At 42.1% G+C, this 21,882-nt stretch overlaps 1 protein-coding gene across 4 annotated transcripts in view; it reads left to right on the top strand.

The window, feature by feature from the left end:
• Positions 1-21,882, top strand: part of zzef1 (zinc finger, ZZ-type with EF hand domain 1) — a 254,920-nt gene that overhangs the window by 33,889 nt on the left and 199,149 nt on the right. For all 4 annotated transcript variants that reach the window (XM_070857376.1, XM_070857378.1, XM_070857379.1 and 1 more), the window contains exons 4-8: positions 6,987-7,170; positions 8,510-8,709; positions 12,148-12,358; positions 12,540-12,656; positions 18,655-18,833. In XM_070857376.1, coding sequence (XP_070713477.1) covers positions 6,987-7,170; positions 8,510-8,709; positions 12,148-12,358; positions 12,540-12,656; positions 18,655-18,833 — 891 coding nt within the window. The remainder of the gene's footprint in view (positions 1-6,986; positions 7,171-8,509; positions 8,710-12,147; positions 12,359-12,539; positions 12,657-18,654; positions 18,834-21,882) is intronic.

Genomic DNA, 21,882 nt, shown 5'->3' on the forward strand with positions numbered 1-21,882 from the left:
GCACAAAGTGAATGGGGGCAAAGCCAGGGAAATAAATCAAGTTGCAGGCAAGGAGGCAAAGTGAATCCCAAGCCATCGAGACGAAGCTTAGACTCTGAAAAGAAACAGGAATGTGGAATACCATTGAGGCCAATAACATGATTTTTGTGGAAAATTATAATGTTTTCATGGGTTAGATAATCCAATAAATAAACACAGATTCAGCTGGGTCAGAAATCAAAGTAGTGGCATGAATCACTTTGCGGGAAAAACTATGTGATTGAAATTGCAGCCTTCAAATTCGTCGGCTTTTGGAATCTTTGATCCACATTTCAGCAAATCAGCTTGCTTAAGCTGCTTGAGTCCAGGGAAAGTGTAACACTTGATTTCCCCCTCTTTTCTCCACCCCCCCCCCCCCCCCCCCCCCCCCCGAAGGCAGAATTAATTTGCCACTATACAAATTAAATGTGTGGCATGCTATAAGTGAACTGTAATTATGTAGCTAGAAAAGAAGACTTGGATAATGACCAGCTAATCTGTTTTTTTTGTTTGAGGGATAAATATTGGCCAGGACACTGGAGATAACTCCCCTGTTCTTCTTCGAAATAATGCCATGAGATCTTTTACCTCCACTTGAGAGAACAGACGGGGCCTCGGCTTAACGTCTCATCGGAAAGATGGCACCTCCGACAGTGCAGCACTCCCTCAGCACTGCACTGGTGTGTCAGCCTAGATATTTTTGTGCTCAAGTCCCTAAACCCACAACCTTCTGACTCAGAGGGAGTGAGCTACCCACTGAGCCATAGCTGAGACAGGACCAGGCATAGCTGTGATTCTCTGTGGCTGAATAGCCTTATGACGCACATTGCCTGTTGCATTAACAGTTGCCAAATTAGCACCTGGTAGATATATATTTTTGTGGTGCTGTTAAGGTTGTGGGGGAAGATTTTACTTTCCATACCCAATATTTTAACTGAAATTCAATTTGTTCATTTCAACTTTTAACTAAGTGAGTTTAAATGCATCCATGGTTGATCCACGCATTTGAGTACAGGGGCAGGGAGGTGTTGCTACAGTTGTATAGGGCCTTGGTGAGGCCACACCTGGAGTATTGTGTACAGTTTTGGTCTCCTAACTTGAGGAAGGACGTTCTTGCTATTGAGGGAGTGCAACGAAGATTCACCAGACTGATTCCCGGGATGGTGGGACTGACCTATCAAGAAAGACTGGATCAACTGGGCTTGTATTCACTGGAGTTCAGAAGAATGAGAGGGGACCTCATAGAAACGTTTAAAATTCTGACGGGTTTGGACAGGTTGGATGCAGGAAGAATGTTCCCAATGTTGGGGAAGTCCAGAACCAGGGGTCACAGTCTAAGGATAAGGGGTAAGCCATTTAGGACCGAGATGAGGAGAAACTTCTTCACCCAGAGAGTGGTGAACCTGTGGAATTCTCTACCACAGAAAGTAGTTGAGGCCAATTCACTAAATATATTCAAAAGGGAGTTAGATGAAGTCCTTACTACGCGGGGGATCAAGGGGTATGGCGAGAAAGCAGGAAGGGGGTACTGAAGTTTCATGTTCAGCCATGAACTCATTGAATGGCGGTGCAGGCTAGAAGGGCTGAATGGCCTGCTCCTGCACCTATTTTCTATGTTTCTATGTTTCTATGATAGTTTACATACTGAAATTAACAAGATGTACTTTTAGATCCAAATGTCATAGTCATCAGGGCCAAGAATAGTGATGGAGTTTCTGATGCCTGCCATATTTTGGGCAGTATTTTGTTTTATTATTTACCCTGTTGCAGTTCTAAAAGTCACAAGAGAACTATTCAAACTATTCTGCAGTGCAATGGTTTCTGACTTCCGGTACCCTTTGGGAAGCTAGATGTACATGAGGGGGAAAGGAATAGACGGCTATGCTGATAAAGTTTGATGAAGTGGGGTGGGAGGAGGCTGGGGTGGAGCATAAACACTGTCATAGACCTGTTGGACTAAATGGCCTGTTTCTGTGCTGTAAATACTATGGCCAGATTGTGCAGTAGCAGGGCATCGAATCTGCCATTAGTTGGACTTGACCCTGCAACCTTCAGCTGAAAACATATTTTGCCCATTAAGTTGCTGAAAGTGTGAGCTGATAACAGCGTAGGAAGGGAAACAGGGCATCTGGGACCCGAGTGAACAGGTAAACAACAGGGTGTCTTAACCAATCAGATTAATGAATTGAGAAATAAACAGCAGATGGACTGAGAAGGAAGTGTAAATTAGAGTGGGTGAATTCAATGTCAAATCATGTACAGAGAGGGAAAGAAAGGTTGGATTAAGAGAGAAAGGAAAAGTAAAACATCTTTAAATTTGGCATTTTGGAATTCTCCAACAATCATTATTACCTGAAGGAATGAGACTGCACACTTGTAATAGTTCATTTTCATAAGAAAAAAGAGCAGGAGTCAGCCATTTGGCCCCTTGAACTTGCTCCGCCATTCAGTAAGATCATGGCTGATCTGATCTTGGCCTCAACGCTGTTTCCCTGCCCGCTCCCCATAACCCTTGAATCCTTTATCATTCAAAAACCTATCTACTTCCACCTTAAATATATTCAATGACCCAGTCTCCACAGATCTCTGGGGCAGAGAATTCCAAAGATTCACAACCTTCTGAGAGAAGAAATTCCTCCTCATTTCCGTTTTAAATGGGAGACACCTTATTCTGAAATTATGCCCCCCTAGTTGTAGATTCCCCCACGAGGGGAAACATCCTCTCTGCATCTACCCTGTCGGGCCTCCTCAATATCTTATACATTTCAATATCACCTCTCATTCTTCTAAACGCCAATGAGTATAGGCCCAACCTGCTCAACCTTTCTTTATAAGACAACCCCTTCATCTCAAGAATCAACCTAGTGAACCTTATCTGAACTGCCTCCAATGCAATTATATCCCTCCTTAAATAAGGAGACCGAAACTGTACGCAGTTCTCCAGGAATGATTTAACAATGTTATGTTGTTAAAAGGGTATTGTAATGTCGAGACTTAACTGTCTGTGGCGGGTTTACTTTGTATCTACCACGTGAATGCAATGCATGTCAATGGTGAGGCAGATAACAAAATGCCATATTCGCAAAGCTGACAGCTCAACTTGGGCAGCAACTTATGAATATTGCTGTTTAACTGTGCATCTGCTCGTCGCTAGAAGTTGCAGTACCATTTATGTTTAATTTACCGCGAGCGCTGTTACCCCACCATTATTTTGACGACAAAATCTGGCCCATTGTAATTTTATGTTTTGTTATCTAGTTCAGCACAAACTTTAAGGGGTGTTTATTTTTTTACAACAGTTTTTCCAAAATAAACTGGGGCCCCCAAACTGTCAACTTTGAAGTCGTTGATCGTTGAAATGAGACAGGTGGTGGGTTAGTGAGATTCTCCGATAATTCAGAGAGTTGGGAGGAAGGATCCTCTGTGTGTTCTGGCTGAGCAGCTTCTGGAAAGCAGCAGTGCTAATTCCAACTGTTTGTATTTAGTGTGCTCTTAGCCCATTGGTTCATTCTGTTTTCTTCCTCTTTCCTTCAATTCCTTTTCCCCCAGGTTACTCAAGTTTCTTTCCTTCTCCCATATTGGTTACCAGTTAGATTCTTGGCCATGACTGTTTCATGATGTACAGTGACGGTATTGTGTGTCTGCTTTTGGGTTTTCATATACCCTCACCTTTAATTCTCAAACCTATTTGGGGCCTGTTTTGGAATTAAATCAAGAGGGAGTTCAGATAAATGTCATCCTGTTCTCCAGCGCTCCAATCATTAGTCAGTAGCAGAGTGTGTAGCGATGTTTGTAATATTAGTCTGCGATGACTGACATGATACCTCGTTTGAGCTCTCATAAGCTTGCTAATGTAAATTGTTAATACCCTATAAAAACTATATTAATGACACATCCTAGCAGGCCTAAGATGCAAATTTTCCAGTTTCAGACTCAAAACCACTATCCACGTCCTAGAAACGTAAATATTTACAGCACCGAAGGAGCGTGTTCGGCCCCTCCTGTCTGTGGCAGCTCTTTGTTAGAATAATCCATAACTAATTTCATTGTCTGATGTCTCTTCATAATACCATATCTTCCTTCGCTTCAAGTATTTATATTTTTTTAAAGATGCAGTGGCCTCTGCCCCAACTACACTCTGTAGCAAAGCAATCCATACTCCCAACAACCCTCTGGCCAAATAAATTTCTCCTAATCTTGCATCACTTTTCTCGTGCTGTGGCTAGAAGTGCTTGAATGTTTATTTTGTTCCTGGCAAATGTAGTCGAATATCTCTAAGCTTTTTTGTTTTAGTGTTGTATAATTTGGTGAAGCTTGATACACCGGTGTAACATTCTGACATCTACATGCTTGGGGAGAGAGGGACAAAAGAGAATCACTGATACAGGTTTCAACTTTTCCCTTTTGTCATGAAGGCACTAACTCAAGCTACGGGGTGGTTACATAAGAACATAAGAAGTAGGAGTAGGCCATCCACCCCCTCGCGCCAGCTCTGCCATTCAGTAAGATCATGGCTGATCTTCTACCTCATCTCTACTAGCCTGCACTATCCCCATATCCCTTGATTCCCTTAATTCCCTTAATATCCAAACATCTATCGAATATACTCAATTACTGAGCCTCCTCAGCCCTCTGGGGTAGAGAATTCGAAAGATTCATAATCCTCTGAGTGAAGAAGTTTCTCCTCATCTCAGTCCTAAATGGCCGACCCCTTATTCTGAGACGGTGACCCCTGGTTCTAGACTCCCCAGCCAGGGAAACATCCTCCCTGCATCTACCCTGTCAAGTCCTGTAAGAATTTTGTATGTTTCAATAAGATCACACCTCATTCTTCTCAACTCTAGGGAATATAGGCCTAGTCTACTCAATCTCTCCTCATAGGACATTCCCCCCATCCCAGGAATCAGTCTGGTGAACCTTCATTGCACTCCCTCTATGGCAAGTATACCCTTCCTTGGGTAAGAAGACTAAAACTGTACACAATACTCCAGGTGTGGCCTCACCAGGGCTCTATATAATCGCAGTAAGACGTCTTTACTCTTATACTCAAATCGCCTTGTAATAAAGGCCGATATATCATTTTCTTTGTTAATTGCTTGCTGTTAACTTTTGGTGATTCATGTACAAGGACATTCAGATCCCTCTGAACACCAACATTTCCCAATCTCTCACCATTTTAAAAAATACTCTGCTTTTCTATTTTTCCTACCAAACTGGATAACTTCATATTTCTCCACATTACATTCCACTTGTCATGTTCTTGCCCACTCATGTAGCCTGCCTATATCCCTTGGAAGCCTCTTTGCATCCTCCTCACAACTTACATTCCCATCTAGCTTTGTATCATCAGCAAACTTGGATATATTACATTTGGTCCCCTCATCCAAATCAGTGATATAGATTGTGAATAGCTGAGGCCCAAGCCTGCCAACCCAAAAAAACACCCATTTTTTTCTACTCTCTGTTTTCTGTCCATTAACCAATCCTCAGTCTATGCTAGTATATTACCCCCAATCCCATGAGCCCTAATTTTGTTTAATAATCTCTTGTGTGGCACCTTTATCAAGAATGCCTTCTGAAAATCCAAATACACCACATCCACTGGTTCTTCCTTATCTATTCTGCTAGTTACAACCTCAAAAAACTCTTAACAGGTTTGTCAAACATGATTTCCCTTTCATAAATCCATGTTGATTCTGCCCAATCCTATTATTATTTTCTAAGTGCCTTGTTACCACATCCTCAATAATAGATTCTCGCACTTTCCCTACGACTGCATATACTAACAGACCTCTGATACCATGTCCGTGTCCATTTGTCTTCTATAAGCCAAGACGGCAAGTGTTGGCATACTATCTGGCGATAACCAGAGGGCACAGATTTAACTGGCAAAAGAACTAGAGGCGACAGGAAAAACTTTTTTGTGCAACGAGTGGTTAAGATTTGGAATGCACTGCCTGAGAGGATGATGGATACAGAGTCAGTAGCAGCCTTCAAAAAGGAATTGGACATAGACTTGATCTAATTGAATGGCGGAGCTGGCTTGAGAAGCTGAATGGCCTAATCCTACGTTCCTTTCATGACCTCACAGCATCCCAAAGTGCTTTACAGCCAATGAAGTGCTTTTGAAGCGTAGTCACTGTTGTAATGTAGGAAACATTGTGTTTTGAAGTTTCGTTATCCTATTTTAGTTTCCTTGTTTCAGACTACCCCCACAGAGAGTTTCTTTTTACTTTGGAAATTTGTAACATGTGCAGGGGATGAGCCATGAACACACCAGTTTATTTTAGCTACTGGATTTTATCACGCGTTCTGTCTTGTATTTGGTAGAATAACACTAGACTTGACTTTGCCTTGGGCGTTATCCGCCCAAACAAATTTAGTTAACAGTGAAAGAGCATGTGACAATGCATCATATTTTATTGTAGCTAAGCTTAATTAGCTCCTTTTCTAGTAGAAAATAGTTTGTAATTGCTGTTCTAAACTATGAAACAAGTAATAGTCATATGTAGCAGTCCTTTTCCCCACTGTCAATGAAGGCAATCCATTGGCTATAAACGGACTCCCTGATATGAAAAAGACAGGCTGGTAAATACTTCCCAAAATAAAGTGACTCAGTTGGGCCAAGCCAGTCAATTCAAATACAAACATCATTTAAGGTTTGTTCTAATATGTGTTTGGCAGTTCGTTTTTCAATGTAACAGTTATTTAAATTGATTGCTTGGCCCCCTCCCTTGGACATCTGTCTCAGACTAATGGTTGCAACAATTGAATGCACGTAAACTGGGAAATCATTTCTGTGAGTTAAGGTGGTTTTTAAAAAAAACTTTTACTATGAGGAAATTCAAGAAGCCATAAACAAATTAAATCTTAGACAAAAAAAGTAATTACTAGTACCTTTATTTTTTAGTTATTTGACTTGTGTGTGCTATCATAATTTTAGTAATGTATTTCTTAATTCCTTATAGAGCAAACTATTCAGTGTCCCACAGATATGAATGGTGATCGAGAGCTGGATAAGTTGAAGATGGTAACCAAATGCTACACCACCATCGAAGCTTCCTCAAACTCTACTGATGTCGATAAAATGACCAATGGCGAAACTACTTCCTATTGGCAATCAGACGGGAGTTCGTGCTCACACTGGATCAGGTGAGCGGACTAAATTGAGGCAAATTCACTAAGTTTGAAGTAACTTAATCATTTGTACCATTTTTGAGGAGAATGCACAAATAAAGTTTTAAAGTTATGTGACATATATAAGACACTAAGTTAAGTTAATCTGTAGGTCTATTTCAAGTTAAAATGTGACTGGTGGATATGGGGACTTGGATCCCAATTGGTGAAGGATAAGGTCAGGACTGATGTCTGCAGGCACCTCTGCACACTAAGGGCAATTGATAACTGGAATGGTTTCCAGGTAGGGTAGTGAATACACTTTAGCGCTCACTATAGGAGGGATAGATTAAGTTTGGTAGAAGGATGATGGATTTACCAGGATGATTCCAAGGATTAAGGGACCAGGGTTGCTGGGAAAGGCAAGAGCAGCCTTTTTTTGTCAAATTCAGAAGATTGAGGGACCACTTTATAGATGGATAGACAAGATAAACATTGACTATTTCCATTGGTAAATAAATTAAAGACAAGCGGCCATGTCATCAAGCTGAGCATTAAATTATAAAGGGAGCAATTAGAAGAATCTTTTTCTTGCAAAATGTTTTTGGAATATGGAATGCCTTCCCACAATGCATTCATAAAGGTCCTGTATAATTAAGATTTAAGAATAAATAAAAGTATGGGAGAAATCAAGAAAATGGGGTTGTTTGGGGAGACAGCAGAAAATGCAAGATCAGTCCCTGAGAGGGGTCTGGATTCAGTGCAGGCAGGAAGGGCCCAGTGATCTCCTGTCTTGCTTAAAATGTGCTTTATTTGTGCTGTACACGTGTGATTATTTTATCTCCATCTTTACTGCACCATTCCTCAGAGAAGAGTGGGCAGAATGTTGGGCAGGTCAACTGTTTGTGCTTTGACGATGGGTTCACACACAATAGTTAACTTGTCTGTTCTTTCCACAGATACTGACTGATTTGAATCTTTCCAACATCAGCATTTTGTTTTTGCCCTTTGCTCACCTGTTGTCAGAGGATGTGTGGAAGTGGGGACCATATTGATTCCTTTCTTTCTTTCGCCCCTTCCCGCTCAGAGAAAAAACTTAGCTCAACTGAGATGGGCAGCATCTGAGAGGAGGAGGAGAGGAGGAGAGGAGGAGAGGAGGAGAGGAGGAGAGGAGGAGAGGAGGAGAGGGGGAGAGGGGGAGAGGGGGAGAGGGGGAGAGGGGGAGAGGGGGAGAGGAGGAGAGGAAAGCATTTCTATCCTGCCACTGTGGTGAATGTGCTTTGTTCACCAGTGTGCACTGTCATATACGTTTATTTGTGTCTTTTTTAAACAAAAAACTGGATAAGGAAGAATGAATTTGCTTTTTATTTTGCAGGTTGCGGTTAAAGCCTGATGTTGTACTCAAGCACTTATCAATTGCAGTGTCAGCTAGTGATCAAAGTTACATGCCACAGCAGGTGACCGTATCCTTGGGGAGGAATCCCAGCAATCTGCAGGAAATCCGTGATGTTCGTATTCCCAGTAACATGACTGGATACGTTACTCTTCTGGAAAATGCAAGCATCAACCACCCATGTAATTGAAAAGAGTTATTGCTGTTTGGTTTCGATAAGTATATAAACTAATGTCAGTTCAATCTTGCCTCACATTAAGCAAGTAGTTCATTTAATTGATGGTTTTTCGCATTGGTCCAGATCAGTTTTCTCTTATTGGTGTATAATCCAAAGATTAATTTTAACGTGATTTGTGATGCAAACTGCAATGTTAAATTCTATATCATCATGTTTAGTTCAATCACGGGATTATAAGAACATAAAAAATAGGAACAGGAGTCGGCCATATGGCCCTCGAGCTTGCTCCACCTTTCAATAAGATCATGGCTGATCTGATCATGGACTCAGCTGCACTTCCCTGCCCGCTCCCCATAACCCCTTATTCCCTTATCAGTTAAGAAACTCTCTATTTGTGTCTTAAATTTATTCAATGTCCCAGCTTCCATAGCTGTCTGAGGCAGCGAATTCTATAGATTTACAACCCTCTGAGAAAAGAAATTTCTCCATCTCAGTTTTAAATGGGCAGCCCCTTATTCTAAGATCGTGCCCTCTAGTTTTAGTCTCCCCCATCAGTGGAAACATCCTCTCTGCATCCACCTTGTCAAGCCCCCTCATAATCTTATACGTTTCGATAAGATCACCTCTGAACTCCAAAGAGTAGAGGCCCAACCTACTCGACCTTTCCTCATAAGTCAACCCCCTCATCCCTGGAATCAACCTAATGAACCTTCTCTGAACTGCCTCCAAAGCAAGTATATCCTTTCGTAAATATGGAAACCAAAACTGCACGCAGTATTCCAGGTGTGGCTTCACCAATACTTTATATAGCTGTAGCAAGACTTCCCTGCTTTTATACTCCATCCCCTTAGATGATTTTTTCTTACAATATAGATACTTGCTTAACTCGTTCTATTTAATTTAACAAAGTTGTTTCAACCCAGCTGTTGTAGCAGGAAGAAGGAAAGTAGTTATCTTGGAATTGATTATTGTGCCTGTGCAGGGGCAGGAGAAGCAAGCAATATGTTATTTAGTTACTGTACTAGCCATCCTTTTTGGTCTATTACTTTGAACTGACTTGTAGAATAGGTGTGTTCTACAGTGGAACTTGTGTGAAATCCTGCATTATCATCCTTTCAAAAGGGAATTGGATATATCGTTAAAAAGGAAAAATATTTGGGTTACAGGGAAAGAACAGGGGAATGGATCGCTCTTTCAAAGAGCCAGCACAGGCATGGTGGCAGAATGGCCTCCTTCTGTGCTGTAAAAATCTATGATTCCTTTAGCATGTTTACACAACATACAAAATAAAAATCTTTGCATCTGTGGTTTAAAAAAAAAAATGGGTTGATACTTCCTAATCTGCACCAGAAATACGTGCATGATATACACACTTTGTATCAATAACAATATTGCATATGGCATGCACTTCCTGTACACTAACCTTGCTTCCTGTGTACTGCTGTTCCAATAGAAAGACTGCATGTTAAAATATCACAGTGGTTATATCCAATGTTGACGTTTTATAGTGTCAACTTTTTACCATAATGGTTTGTTGATGAACCAGCCAAATCATGCGATGCATTTTGTAAAACAATTCGGCTATCATTTTTCTTAGTAACTGAAATTTTTAATGTCCAAAATTAGCCTGGACTTTGAGTACATACCTTTACCTGAAGAGTTGAGACATTTCAACCACAGCTGTACATTCTGAGCATGTGCAGTTTGTACTGTCTCCCAGCATGCGATCTGTGCATCGACAAGAGTTCAAGGTGAAATATGTGTCCCCTCACCTTGTGAAGATTTAAAAGCTTTGTTGCTTTTTCCTAAATATTTTGAAAGCAATTAGGGATTGACCACTCGTTGCTTCATTTCTGGCAAATTTGCTGTTTTCTGTTTTAAACTGCTCTGACAGATTATACCTGTGAACAGCAGCACCTGTGATGATGATTTCTTTGACAGTTAGGAAACTGATTTAGATAAGCAACTTGCCTCTATTTTGGTTGTTACAACAAATCTTTCCTGAACCCTTTTTGAGGCTTAAAGAATTTTTTTGATAAAACTTGGAAACTTAGAAAGCATATTTTGAGGTAACTTATTTATTTATGGAAACTTATGTTTGTTAAAGATTGTATTATTCCAGAATAGGTAAATGTGTGTGTTCTTATCAAATCAATACATTTCACAACATTGAATTTCAAATGTCATATATTTATTAATCATACAATAATTAAATATATACTTAACAGCAGTACTTATGACAAAACCATGCGAGATTTAGTTGGAGAATTCAAACGCACTATAGTTCCGAGCTCGGTATACAGGTTGATCAGACCATAATCAAATTCTGAAGCATCTGTTCCAACACCCACTTTTTATACCTTTTTCTCTCCCCTTCTACGTGACACTTCGCATATTTTGTAGTTACATCTTCGATTGTGTATCAATCAACACTGATTTAATTATGTATTGTCTGTAAATATCTCTGTTTCTAACTCTCTTGACTACAAGAATCACACTCCCTAAACATCCAGGCTTATAGACTGTGGTCTTTCTCAGACAGGTACTTATCTTAAGTAAGGCTTCAGGGCCTCCCTTTTAATGAACAAAGGGAGCTTTTCTGCCTGTCCCGTGTCTGTGCTGCTGAAATTAGTAATCCTTTCTTATCCATATCTCGTATTAATTTTTCTCATTAAACCAGTGGTTACAACCTTAGAATTGCTGTCCACTTCTAACTATTTAAGATATTACAATTTAAGAATCATACTTCCCTACTTTACAAATAAAGGCAAAAGCTAACATTACTCCAATGTTAAGAGCAGTATTATATTAGAGCACTTCAAGTCAGTCTGATTACATCTTTCCTTATAGTATCAATCAGCAAACTCCGTGCACTAAATGAGATATCTTCCACTTCTATAAAGTCAGGCACACACATTAGGAAATTGCACGGCTCCAGTCCTTCTGTCCATTCTTTTTAAGAAGCAGAAAATTTATGCTTGACTACTTTTACGACAGGGACATAAAGTCAGACTGAACATGGGGAAAGTAGTGGGGTTTGGACATGACTATGCTAAAGGGGCTGTGGAGGGTGATGGAGGAAGCTCATGGGCATGATTATGGTGGGTGGTTGGGGCCTAAAGGTCATACACACTGAGAGATGTGTATTCAGACCTAATATTCCTATATGTTTGGCAAAACATGATTATGGCTTTAGTCCACATACTAAGAACAATTGCCATTGGTGTCTCTCCAAAGTTCTAATCATTATATACATGTATATCACATAACTGGAATGAATGCTATTTTAATATGCAAAGTTATTAATAATTTATTACCCCATACATTTTGATAAAATTAAGTGTTAGTTGGGTAAAGATTATTTTTAAATTAGTTACACAAAGTAGGAACAAGAAAACAAGGAGACAGCAGAGTGACTTTAATTTGTCTCTTTTTTAATAAGTTGTACAGATAAATATTAAACGTTGTCACGGTGATGGCTGTGACACAAGAATTCATGGACTTAAGACTATGGGGTACCAGGTAGTGAAGAAGCCCGGAGTGTCAGTATCTGATGCTTCTGCGATTTGGTACTTGAGCTTACTAACAACGTTGGTGACTGCTTCCATAGAAACGAACCCTGACCTGGCACAAAATGTCCTACGAATAACACAGTAAGTAGTTCAAAATCCTATATTCAAAATGTTTCTAACTGAGCCAGGGATGGGTGATTCCCAATCTCATGCAGTGCAGTATGTATTGATGCAGAGTAATATTTTTTTTCTCAGTGGTCAGTTGTGGCACCGATAGCACTGATTTCAGAACAATAACTTTCCGCTCTTCCCTTTTTTGCAGAAAAGCACTGCAGCACATGCCACCCCTGTCCCTCACCGCCGGATCCACACAGCTGCCCAGCTTCATGTCGTCAAACGTTCTCGAGAAAGTGGACAGTTTCCTCATCAGGATTGCAGGGTAAAGTTTGTGTTTGGATAGTCTAGGACCTGCTGTCATCATTTGAAGTGATGAATAGATTTTGAATGCAATGCTAATGATTCCATCAGTTTTGTAAACCTCCTCTAGCTCGACAACCCTCCAAGAATGCTGCGTTCCTCCAATTCTGGCCTCTTGTGCCTTCCTGATTTCCTTCGCCCCACTATTGGTGCTAATTGGTATTATGGAAGTTGTTATAATCTAAAACACACAACAGTTGCATTTATATAGTACCTTTAACGATGAGATATTGAGGCCCTAAGCTCTAAAAATTCCCTCCCTAAACCCCTCTACCTCTCTCCTCCTTTATGTGGCTTGGTGTCAAAATGTGTTTCATAATTGCGTCTGTGAAGCGCCGTGGGCCGTTTTACTTCGTTAAAGGTGCTATATAAATGCAAGTTGTGTTTTTATTAATTATTATAACTTCCATAATACCAATTAGCTCAAGACCATTTTTGTGACCTTCATGGCATTAGTGGATATCCAAATGAAGCAACTTGAGCCCTAGATTTCACTTATCCCTCTCTGTCTGTGAAGGTACTGGTGACTGTCCTTTTTATCTAAAAAAAAAAAGAGCCTTCAGTGGATACCACATAGAAGATTTTTATGTGAGAACCTCAAGGCAGTTGCTTGATGTTTGTAGTTAAGAGCCCTCAACGTTGTGTTGCTGAGTGCGAAGATCTTGGCTTCAATCCCTGGTCTGTTATTTTGTAGTGTGGGGAAGGTATAAAATGTACCTCTCTTTCTTGGCTAAAGAGGGGACATTGAGCATGTTCCGGATTGCAATCCAGTAAACCCCTGCTGGAAGAAGTCTGGCTGTGTCGAATAACCCTCGGATACTCCATGGCCAGACTTGTGCAGGAAGAATTGCCACAGCTGTAGAAATGTAGCCCAGAACAAGTCACCGCCTCCTGGAATGGTATCTCTGTTTATGAACATCAAGGTCTATGGGACACCATTGCTTGTTTCATTTATACCTGGATTTATTGTACCAGCTGCTGCAGTAACAGGAATGCAGGGTTGGGCAATGCAGTGTTGATGCCTTAATCCTGCTCAGCTGGATTGAACCATATTGTACAATGGTTCCTTCACCCAATCTCCTGGAAGGCCAAGTAATGGTAGTCTCAGAGCAGATTGCTTGTCCTGTTGGCCGGAGAGAGGTGCAACATTGAAAGTCCATCATTGTTGGTGTTTCTCTTCTTCAACTTCGTAATGTACTGAGTGCAGCATTTTTCCATGGGCCTCAGTTACACTTTTGTGTGATAAGATGGCCCTGTTATAACAACCATATCTTACTTCTTGGGTTCACAAACAAAAGCAAGACGTCTTGAAAAGTTGCTTTAATAGTAATATGTAACTGAGGGCTGCATTGAGGAAATTAAGGATGATGGGCTCGACCATTTCAAAATAAATAAAATTTCCCCTCTCCACTTATTTGATAAGACCCTTAAAGAAAAATGGAACCAATTTAATATTTTTTGAGCTGTGGAGATGGATACTAAACTTTGATTCTAGAAGAGAATGCCTGTACATCAGGAGATTTTCAATTGCAAACTTAAGTTAGCACTGCACAACAACCTGAGAGGCCAGTTCGGCTTTCGATATAGTTCATGCATTATTCTGAAACTTTTCACTCTGTCAAGGCTACTTTTATGAGCTTTGTCCATTTTTAAAATTATTCATTCTGTGGATGTGGGTAGCACTAGCAAGGCCAGCATTTAATGCCCCGACAAAGGGGTGGTGGTTGCCGCCTTGAACCGCTTGAACAGTAAGAAAGACTAACACCTTTCACCACCCTGGATGTTCCAAAGTGCTTTACACCCAATGAAGTACTTTTGGAGTGTAGTCACTGTTGTAATGTAGGAAGTGCGGCAACCAATTGCACACAGCAAGCTCCCACAAACAGCAATGTGATAATGACTAGATAATCTAGTTTTGTTATGTTGATTGAGGGATAAATACTGGCCAAGACACCGAGGATAACTGCCCTGCTCTCCTTCAAAATAGAAACCTAGAAAATAGGTGCAGGAGTAGGCCATTCGGCCTTTTGAGCTGCACCACCATTCAATAAGATCATGGCTGATCATACCCCTTTCCTGCTTTCTCTCCATACCCCTTGATCCCCTTAGCTGTAAGGGCCATATCTAACTCCCTCTTGAATATATCCAATGAACTGGCATCAACAACTCTCTGCTGCAGGGAATTCCATAGGTTAACAATTCTCTGAGTGAAGAAGTTTCTCCTCATCTCAGTCCTAAATGGCCTACCCCTTATCCTAAGACTGTATCCCCTGGTTCTGGACTTCCCCAACATCGGGAACATTGTACCCGCATCTAACCTGTCCCGTCCCATCAGAATCTTATACGTTTCTATGAGATCTCCTCTCATCCTTCTAAACCCCAGTTGATCCAGTCTCTCCTCATATGACAGTCCAGCCATCCCTGGAATTAGTCTGGTGAACCTTCGCTGCACCCTCAATAGCAAGAACGTCCTTCCTCAGATTAGGAGACCAAAACTGAACACAATATTCCAGGTGAGGTCTCACTAAGGCCCTGTACAACTGCAGTAAGACATCCCTGCTCCTATACTCAAATCCCCGAGCAAAGAAGGACAACATACCATTTGCCTTCTTCACCGCCTGCTGTACCTGCATGCCAACCTTCAATGACTGCTGAACCATGGCACCCAGGTCTCGTTGCACCTCCCCTTTTCCTAATCTGCCGCCATTCAGATAATATTCTGCCTTCGTGTTTTTGCCCCCAAAATGGATAACCTCACATTTATCCACATTATATTGCATCTGCCATGCATTTGCCCACTCACCTAACCTGTCCAAGTCACCCTGCAGCCTCTTAGCGTCCTCCTCACAGCTCACACCGCCACCCAGTTTAGTGTCATCTGCAAACTTGGAGCTATTACACTCAATTCTTTCATCCAAATCGTTAATGTATATTGTAAAGAGCTGGGGTCCCAGCACTGAGCCCTGCGGCACTCCACTAGTCACTGCCTGCCATTCTGAAAAGGACCCGTTTATCCCGACTCTCTGCTTCCTGTCTGCCAACCAGTTCTCTATCCACGTCAGTACATTACCCCCAATACCATGCACTTTGATTTTGCACACCAATCTCTTGTGCGGGACCTTGTCAAAAGCCTTTTGAAAGGCCAAATACACCACATCCACTGGTTCTCCCTTGTCCACTCTGCTAGTTACATCCTCAAAAAATTCCAGAAGATTCGTCAAGCATTATTTCCCTTTAGAAATCCATGCTGACTTGGACTGATCCTGTCACTGCTTTCCAAATGCGCTGCTATTTCATCCTTAATGATTGATTCCAACATTTTCCCCACTACTGATGTCAGGCTAACCGGTCTCTAATTACCCGTTTTCTCTCTCCCTCCTTTTTTAAAAAGTGGTGTTACATTAGCAACCCTCCAGTCCATAGGAACTGATCCAGAGTCGATAGACTGTTGAAAAATGATCACCAATGCATCCACTATTTCTAAGGCCACTTCCTTAAGTACTCTGGGACGCAGACTATCGGGCCCCGTGGATTTATCGGCCTTCAATCCCATCAATTTCCCTAACGCAATTTCCCGCCTAATAAGGATATCCTTCAGTATGATGTAATTGGCATCACGGAGACATGGCTCCAGGGTGACCAAGGCTGGGAACTCACATCCAGGGGTATTCAACATTTAGGAAGGATAGGCAGAGAGGAAAAGGAGGCGGGGTGACATTGCTGGTTAAAGAGGAAATTAATGCAATAGTAAGGAGGGACATTAGCCTGGATGATGTGAAATCTGTATGGGTAGAGCTGCTGAATACCAAAGGGCAGAAAACGCTAGTGGGAGTTGTGTACAGGCCACCAAACAGTAGTAGTGAGGTTGGGGACAGCATCAAACAAGAAATAAGGGATGTGTGCAATAAAGGTACAGCAGTTATCATGGGCGACTTTAATCTGCATATTGATTGGGCTAACCAAACTGGTAGCAATGCAGTGGAGGAGGATTTCCTGGAGTGTATTAGGGATGGTTTTCTAGACCAATATGTCGAGGAACCAACGAGGAGAGCTGGCCATCCTAGACTGGGTGATGTGTAATGAGAAGGGACTAATTAGCAATCATGTTGTGCGAGGCCCCTTGGGGAAGAGTGACCATAGTATGGTAGAATTCTTTATTAAGATGGAGAGTGACACAGTTAATTCAGAAACTAGGGTCCTGAACTTAAGGAAAGGTAACTTCGATGGTATGAGGCGTGAATTGGCTAGAGTAGACTGGCAAAGGATACTTAAAGGGTTGACTGTGGATAAGCAATGGCAAACATTTAAAGATCACATGGATGAACTTCAGCAATTGTACATCCTTGTCTGGAGTAAAAATAAAACGGGGAAGGTGGCTCAACCGTGGCTAACAAGGGAAATTAAGGATAGTGTTAAAACCAATGAAGAGGCATATAAATTGGCTAGAAAAAGTAACAAAACTGAGGACTGGGAGAAATTTAGAATTCAACAGAGGAGGACTAAGGGTTTAATTAAGAGGGGGAAAATAGTGAACGAGAGGAAGCTTGCAGGGAACATTATAAACTGACTGCAAAAGCTTCCATAAATATGTGAAGAGAAAAAGATTAGTGAAGACTTAGTGAAGATCAGTAGGTCCCTTGTAGTCAGATTCAGGTGAAATTATAATGGGGAACAAAGAAATGGCAGACCAATTGAACAAATACTTCGGTTCTGTCTTCACAAAGGAAGACACAAATAACCTACCAAATGTACTAGGGGACAGTGGATCTAGTGATGAACTGGCTTCAATATCTTTCTGTGGTAGAGAATTCCACAGGTTCACAATTCTCTGAGTGAAGAAGTTTCTCCTCATCTCAGTCCTAAATAGTGCCATGGGATCTTTTATGTCCACTTGAGAGAGCAGACGGGGCCTCGGTTTAACGTCTCATCCGAAAGACGGCACCTCTGATAGTGCAGCACTCGCTCAGCACTGCAGTGGAGTGTCAGTCTAGATTTATGTGCTCAAGCCTGGAGTGGGACTTGAACCCTCGACCTTCTGACTCAGAGTGCTACCACTGAGCCATGTTTGACACTGATGTGAATAAAACTGGCGCTTTGTTAGGTTACTTCAAAGGGAAGTTAAGAGACACATATAGGCCAGCCTGGGTAAGGACGGTAGTTTTCCGTAGTGAGCCAGTTGGGTTTTTATGGCAATCCGACAGCTTCATGATCACATTTACTGATACCAGCTTTTAGTTTCCTGATTGTTTTTAAAACTCGGTTCAAATTTTCAAACTGCAATGGTGGGATTTGAACTCGCGTTCTCTATTATTAGTCCAGTAACATAACCAGTACACTACTGTACCCTAATTGAATATCATAGTACAGTTGTGATTTTATGATTGGGCTGAGGATGTGTTTGGAGTCGAGTTATGGAGAAGGTGAAAGTGTGAGTAACTGTGACACATGCCATGATTAGGGATGAGTTAGCTGTAGTACAAATGTGGTGCGCATTCTTTTGATGATAGCCCCTCTTCTACAGCAGTAAAGCAATTCCATTACCCAAACACAGAATATAAAGTGAGTGCAGGATTCAGGAGGATTTTATACCATAGAAAATGGATCCAATTTTGATTCATCGCCTTTTGAGCCCATTAAACCCCATGTAGCTGAATCCGAATGCAGATGATACATGTTTTAAAAGAATACCTCTCTATCACTAGCACACTTGGATTTTGTTCATTTATATAACGTAATTTGTTGAAAATGCATACAAAGCCTTGTGAATATTTGATGAGTGCAGTATTTCAGAATGTTTTATTTTTATTGTAGAACTAATTGGTCGCATGGAGTAAATTGAAGAGTGGAGATGTATTTCATGACCCTCATGTACAAGAAGCTATTCAAAGTTGTCTTTTCTCTCCCTTCCCCACCATCCCCCAATATTATTATCGTTGAGCAGTATTTGTTTGCTGTTTCAGTTGCTGTGCCAGTCCTGAAGCAGAGCTGACTCTCCTGGCTTTTGCTTTGGCCAGAGGAAGCATTGCCAAAGTGATGACATCGCTTTTGACCATCAGTGACCACCTAGACATAGAGTACGAGGCATCCCCCCTCCTCACTGCAATGGCATCTGTACGACTACACCAGCTTCAGAAATATGGTAAGTCTTGCTGTGCATTTTGTTCAATAACTTTGCACAGTGTAAAGGTATGGGGGAGGGTCTTTCATTGTGATCGTCCATTGAACCTGCTCCACTAAGCTGATTAATGGAGCTGCCAGACCTATCTCACTCACTGCCACCCACTTATTGTTCTTCCTATAGTATGCCACAGTGTGTGCTCTCTCCTGTGCATTTGAAAATGTAATCTTCAGTGGCTGTCAGAATAGGTAAGTATGTGCTGCTATTACTGTAGTAATCATAAATTGGCAATAATCTGCCATTCTTGAGTGTCAGCTGTGGCTCAGTGGGTCACACTCTCGTCTCTGAGTGAGAAGGTTGTGGGTTCAAATCCCACTCCAAAGACTTGAGCATGAAATCTAGGCTGACACTTCCGTGCAGTACTGAGGGACTGCTGCACTTTTGGAGCTGCTGTTTTTAGGATGAGATGTTAAACCAAAGCCCCATCTGTACTTCTCGGGTGGATGTAAAATATCCCATAGAAGTTCTCCTCTGTGTCCTGGCCAATATTAATCCCTCACCCAACGACACTAAAACAGATTATCTGGTCATTGTTACTTTGTTGATTGTTGGACCTTGCTATGCACAAATTGGCTGTTGCGTTTCCTACTATACTTCAAAAGTACTTTTGTATTTATGTACAATGCTTTGGACATCATCATCATCATAGGCAGTCCCTCGGGATCGAGGAAGACTTGCTTCCACTCTTAGCATGAGTTCTTAGGTGGCTGTACAGTCCAATACGAGAACCACAGTTTCTGTCACAGGTGGGACAGATATCGTTGAGGGAAAGGGTGGGCAGGGAGCCTGATTTGCCGCACGCTCTTTCCGCTGCTTGATTTCTGCATGCTCTCGGCAGCGATACTCGAGGAGCTCAGCGCCCTCCCGGATGCACTTCCTCCACTTAGGGCGGTCTATGGCCAAGGACTCCCAGGTGTCAGTGGGGATGCCGCACTTTATTAGGGAGGCTTTGAGGGCGTCTTTGTAACGTTTCCTCTGCCCACCTTTGGCTCGTTTGCCGCGGACGAGTTCCGAGTAGAATGCTTGCTTTGGGAGTCTCGTGTTTGGCATGCGAACTATGTGGCCTGCCCAGCGGAGCTGATCAAGTGTGGTCAGTGTTTCAATGCTGGGGATGTTGGCCTGGGTGAGGACGCTAATGTTTGTGTGTCTGTCCTCCCAGGGGATTTTCAGGATCTTGCGGAGACATCGCTGGTGGTATTTCTCCAGCGACTTGAGATGTCCACTGTACATGGTCCACGTCTCTGAGCCATACAGGAGGGCGGGTATTACTATGGCCCTGTAGACCATGAGTTTGGTGACAGTTTTGAGGGACTGATCTTCAAACACTCTTTTCCTCAGACGGCCGAAGGCTGCACTGGCGCACTGGAGGTGGTGTTGGATCTCATCATCAGTGCCTGCTCTTGTTGATAGGAGGCTCCCGAGATAGAGGAAGTGGTCCACGTTGTCCAGGGCCATGCCGAGGATCTTGATGTTTGGGGGGCAGTGCTGTGCGGCGAGGACAGGCTGGTGTAGGACCTTTGTCTTATTAATGTTTAGCGTAAGGCCCATGCTTTCATATGCTTCGGTAAATACGTTGACTACGTCCTGGAGTTCAGCCTCTGTGTGCACAGACGCAGGCATCGTCCGCGTACTGCAGCTCGACGAGAGAGGTTGGAGTGGTCTTGGACCTGGCCTGGAGACGGCGAAGGTTGAGCAGCTTCCCACTGGTTCTGTAATTTAGCTCCACTCCACCAGGGAGCTTATCAACTGTGAGGTGGAGCATGGCAGCGAGGAAGATTGAGAAGAAGGTTGGGGCGATGACTCAGCCCTGCTTGACCCCGGTCCGGACATGAATTGGGTCTGTGATGGATCCGCTGGTAAGGATCACGGCCTGCATGTCATCGTGGAGCAGGCGGAGGATGGTGACGTACTTTTGGGGACATCCAAAACGGAGGAAGACGCTCCATAGACCCTCGTGGTTGACACTGTCAAAGGCCTTTGTAAGATCAAAGAAGGCCATGGATAAGGGCTGGCGCTGTTCCCTGCATTTTTCCTGCAGCTGTCGTGCTGCAAAAATCATGTCCGTTGTGCCCCGGAGGGGACAAAATCCGCACTGCGACTCCGGGAGAAGCCCCTCGGCCACAGGGAGAAGACGATTGAGGAGGACTCTAGCGACGACTTGGGACATCTTAAGGTTGTGAATGGCGCTATATAAATGCAAGATTTTTTTTAATAAAATGAAATCTCAAATATAAAAGGGACTTTCTCATTTCTAAGAGTGGTTATAATATTGTGGCTGCGTCTGATTAATCACTGAATCACTGAGTGACCATATCCATCCACCGTGAAGTTGTTACATTTGCAGAGGCCCACGAATGTAATTCTCAACCCCCATTTAACAGATTGTTTTTAAGAGGATTGAGAGCCAGGAACATGTGGTTGGATGATTATTGAAAAGCTTTTTACGATCATAAAATTCTCCATTGATGCTTTAATTACAAGAAGGTGCAATGCGCAAATTGAATTACATGAAATTTAAGTATTTGTCATATCAATTGTTCATTATTCATACTTCACTATATAATGTAAATTTCAATTGCTCTCTCCACTGTGTTATCCTCCAATCTTAAAGCCATTCAAATTTTGCTTCCTGCAGTCTCCATACATCATAGAAGTATGGCCTAGCTTAATGGATCTGGGGAAAACCATGTGCTAAACATGAAAATACCTTTGTGTTGTAGACGGCCAGTTTCAGATTTGGTCTACTCCGACATTGTATCTAGTAACAGCACATGAAGTCATCAGCCTGTGTAAATGAGCGAGCTAGTTTACATGGCGAACATTCGATTATCAAAGCTTAATTTCTCTCTCTTGCCTCAAGTTCATGAAATGCATTCTTAAGGAATGGTCGCAGTATTTTTTTCCTGCATTATTCAGAATCATTACAGTACACCTAACATCTGGCCTTGCCCAGACGTGTCAGTGAGCTTACATCAGCCCCATTTCCTACATTACACTAGTGACTACACAC

Source organism: Pristiophorus japonicus, chromosome 16 (genome assembly GCF_044704955.1).
Source record: "Pristiophorus japonicus isolate sPriJap1 chromosome 16, sPriJap1.hap1, whole genome shotgun sequence".
Lineage (NCBI taxonomy): Eukaryota > Metazoa > Chordata > Chondrichthyes > Pristiophoridae > Pristiophorus > Pristiophorus japonicus.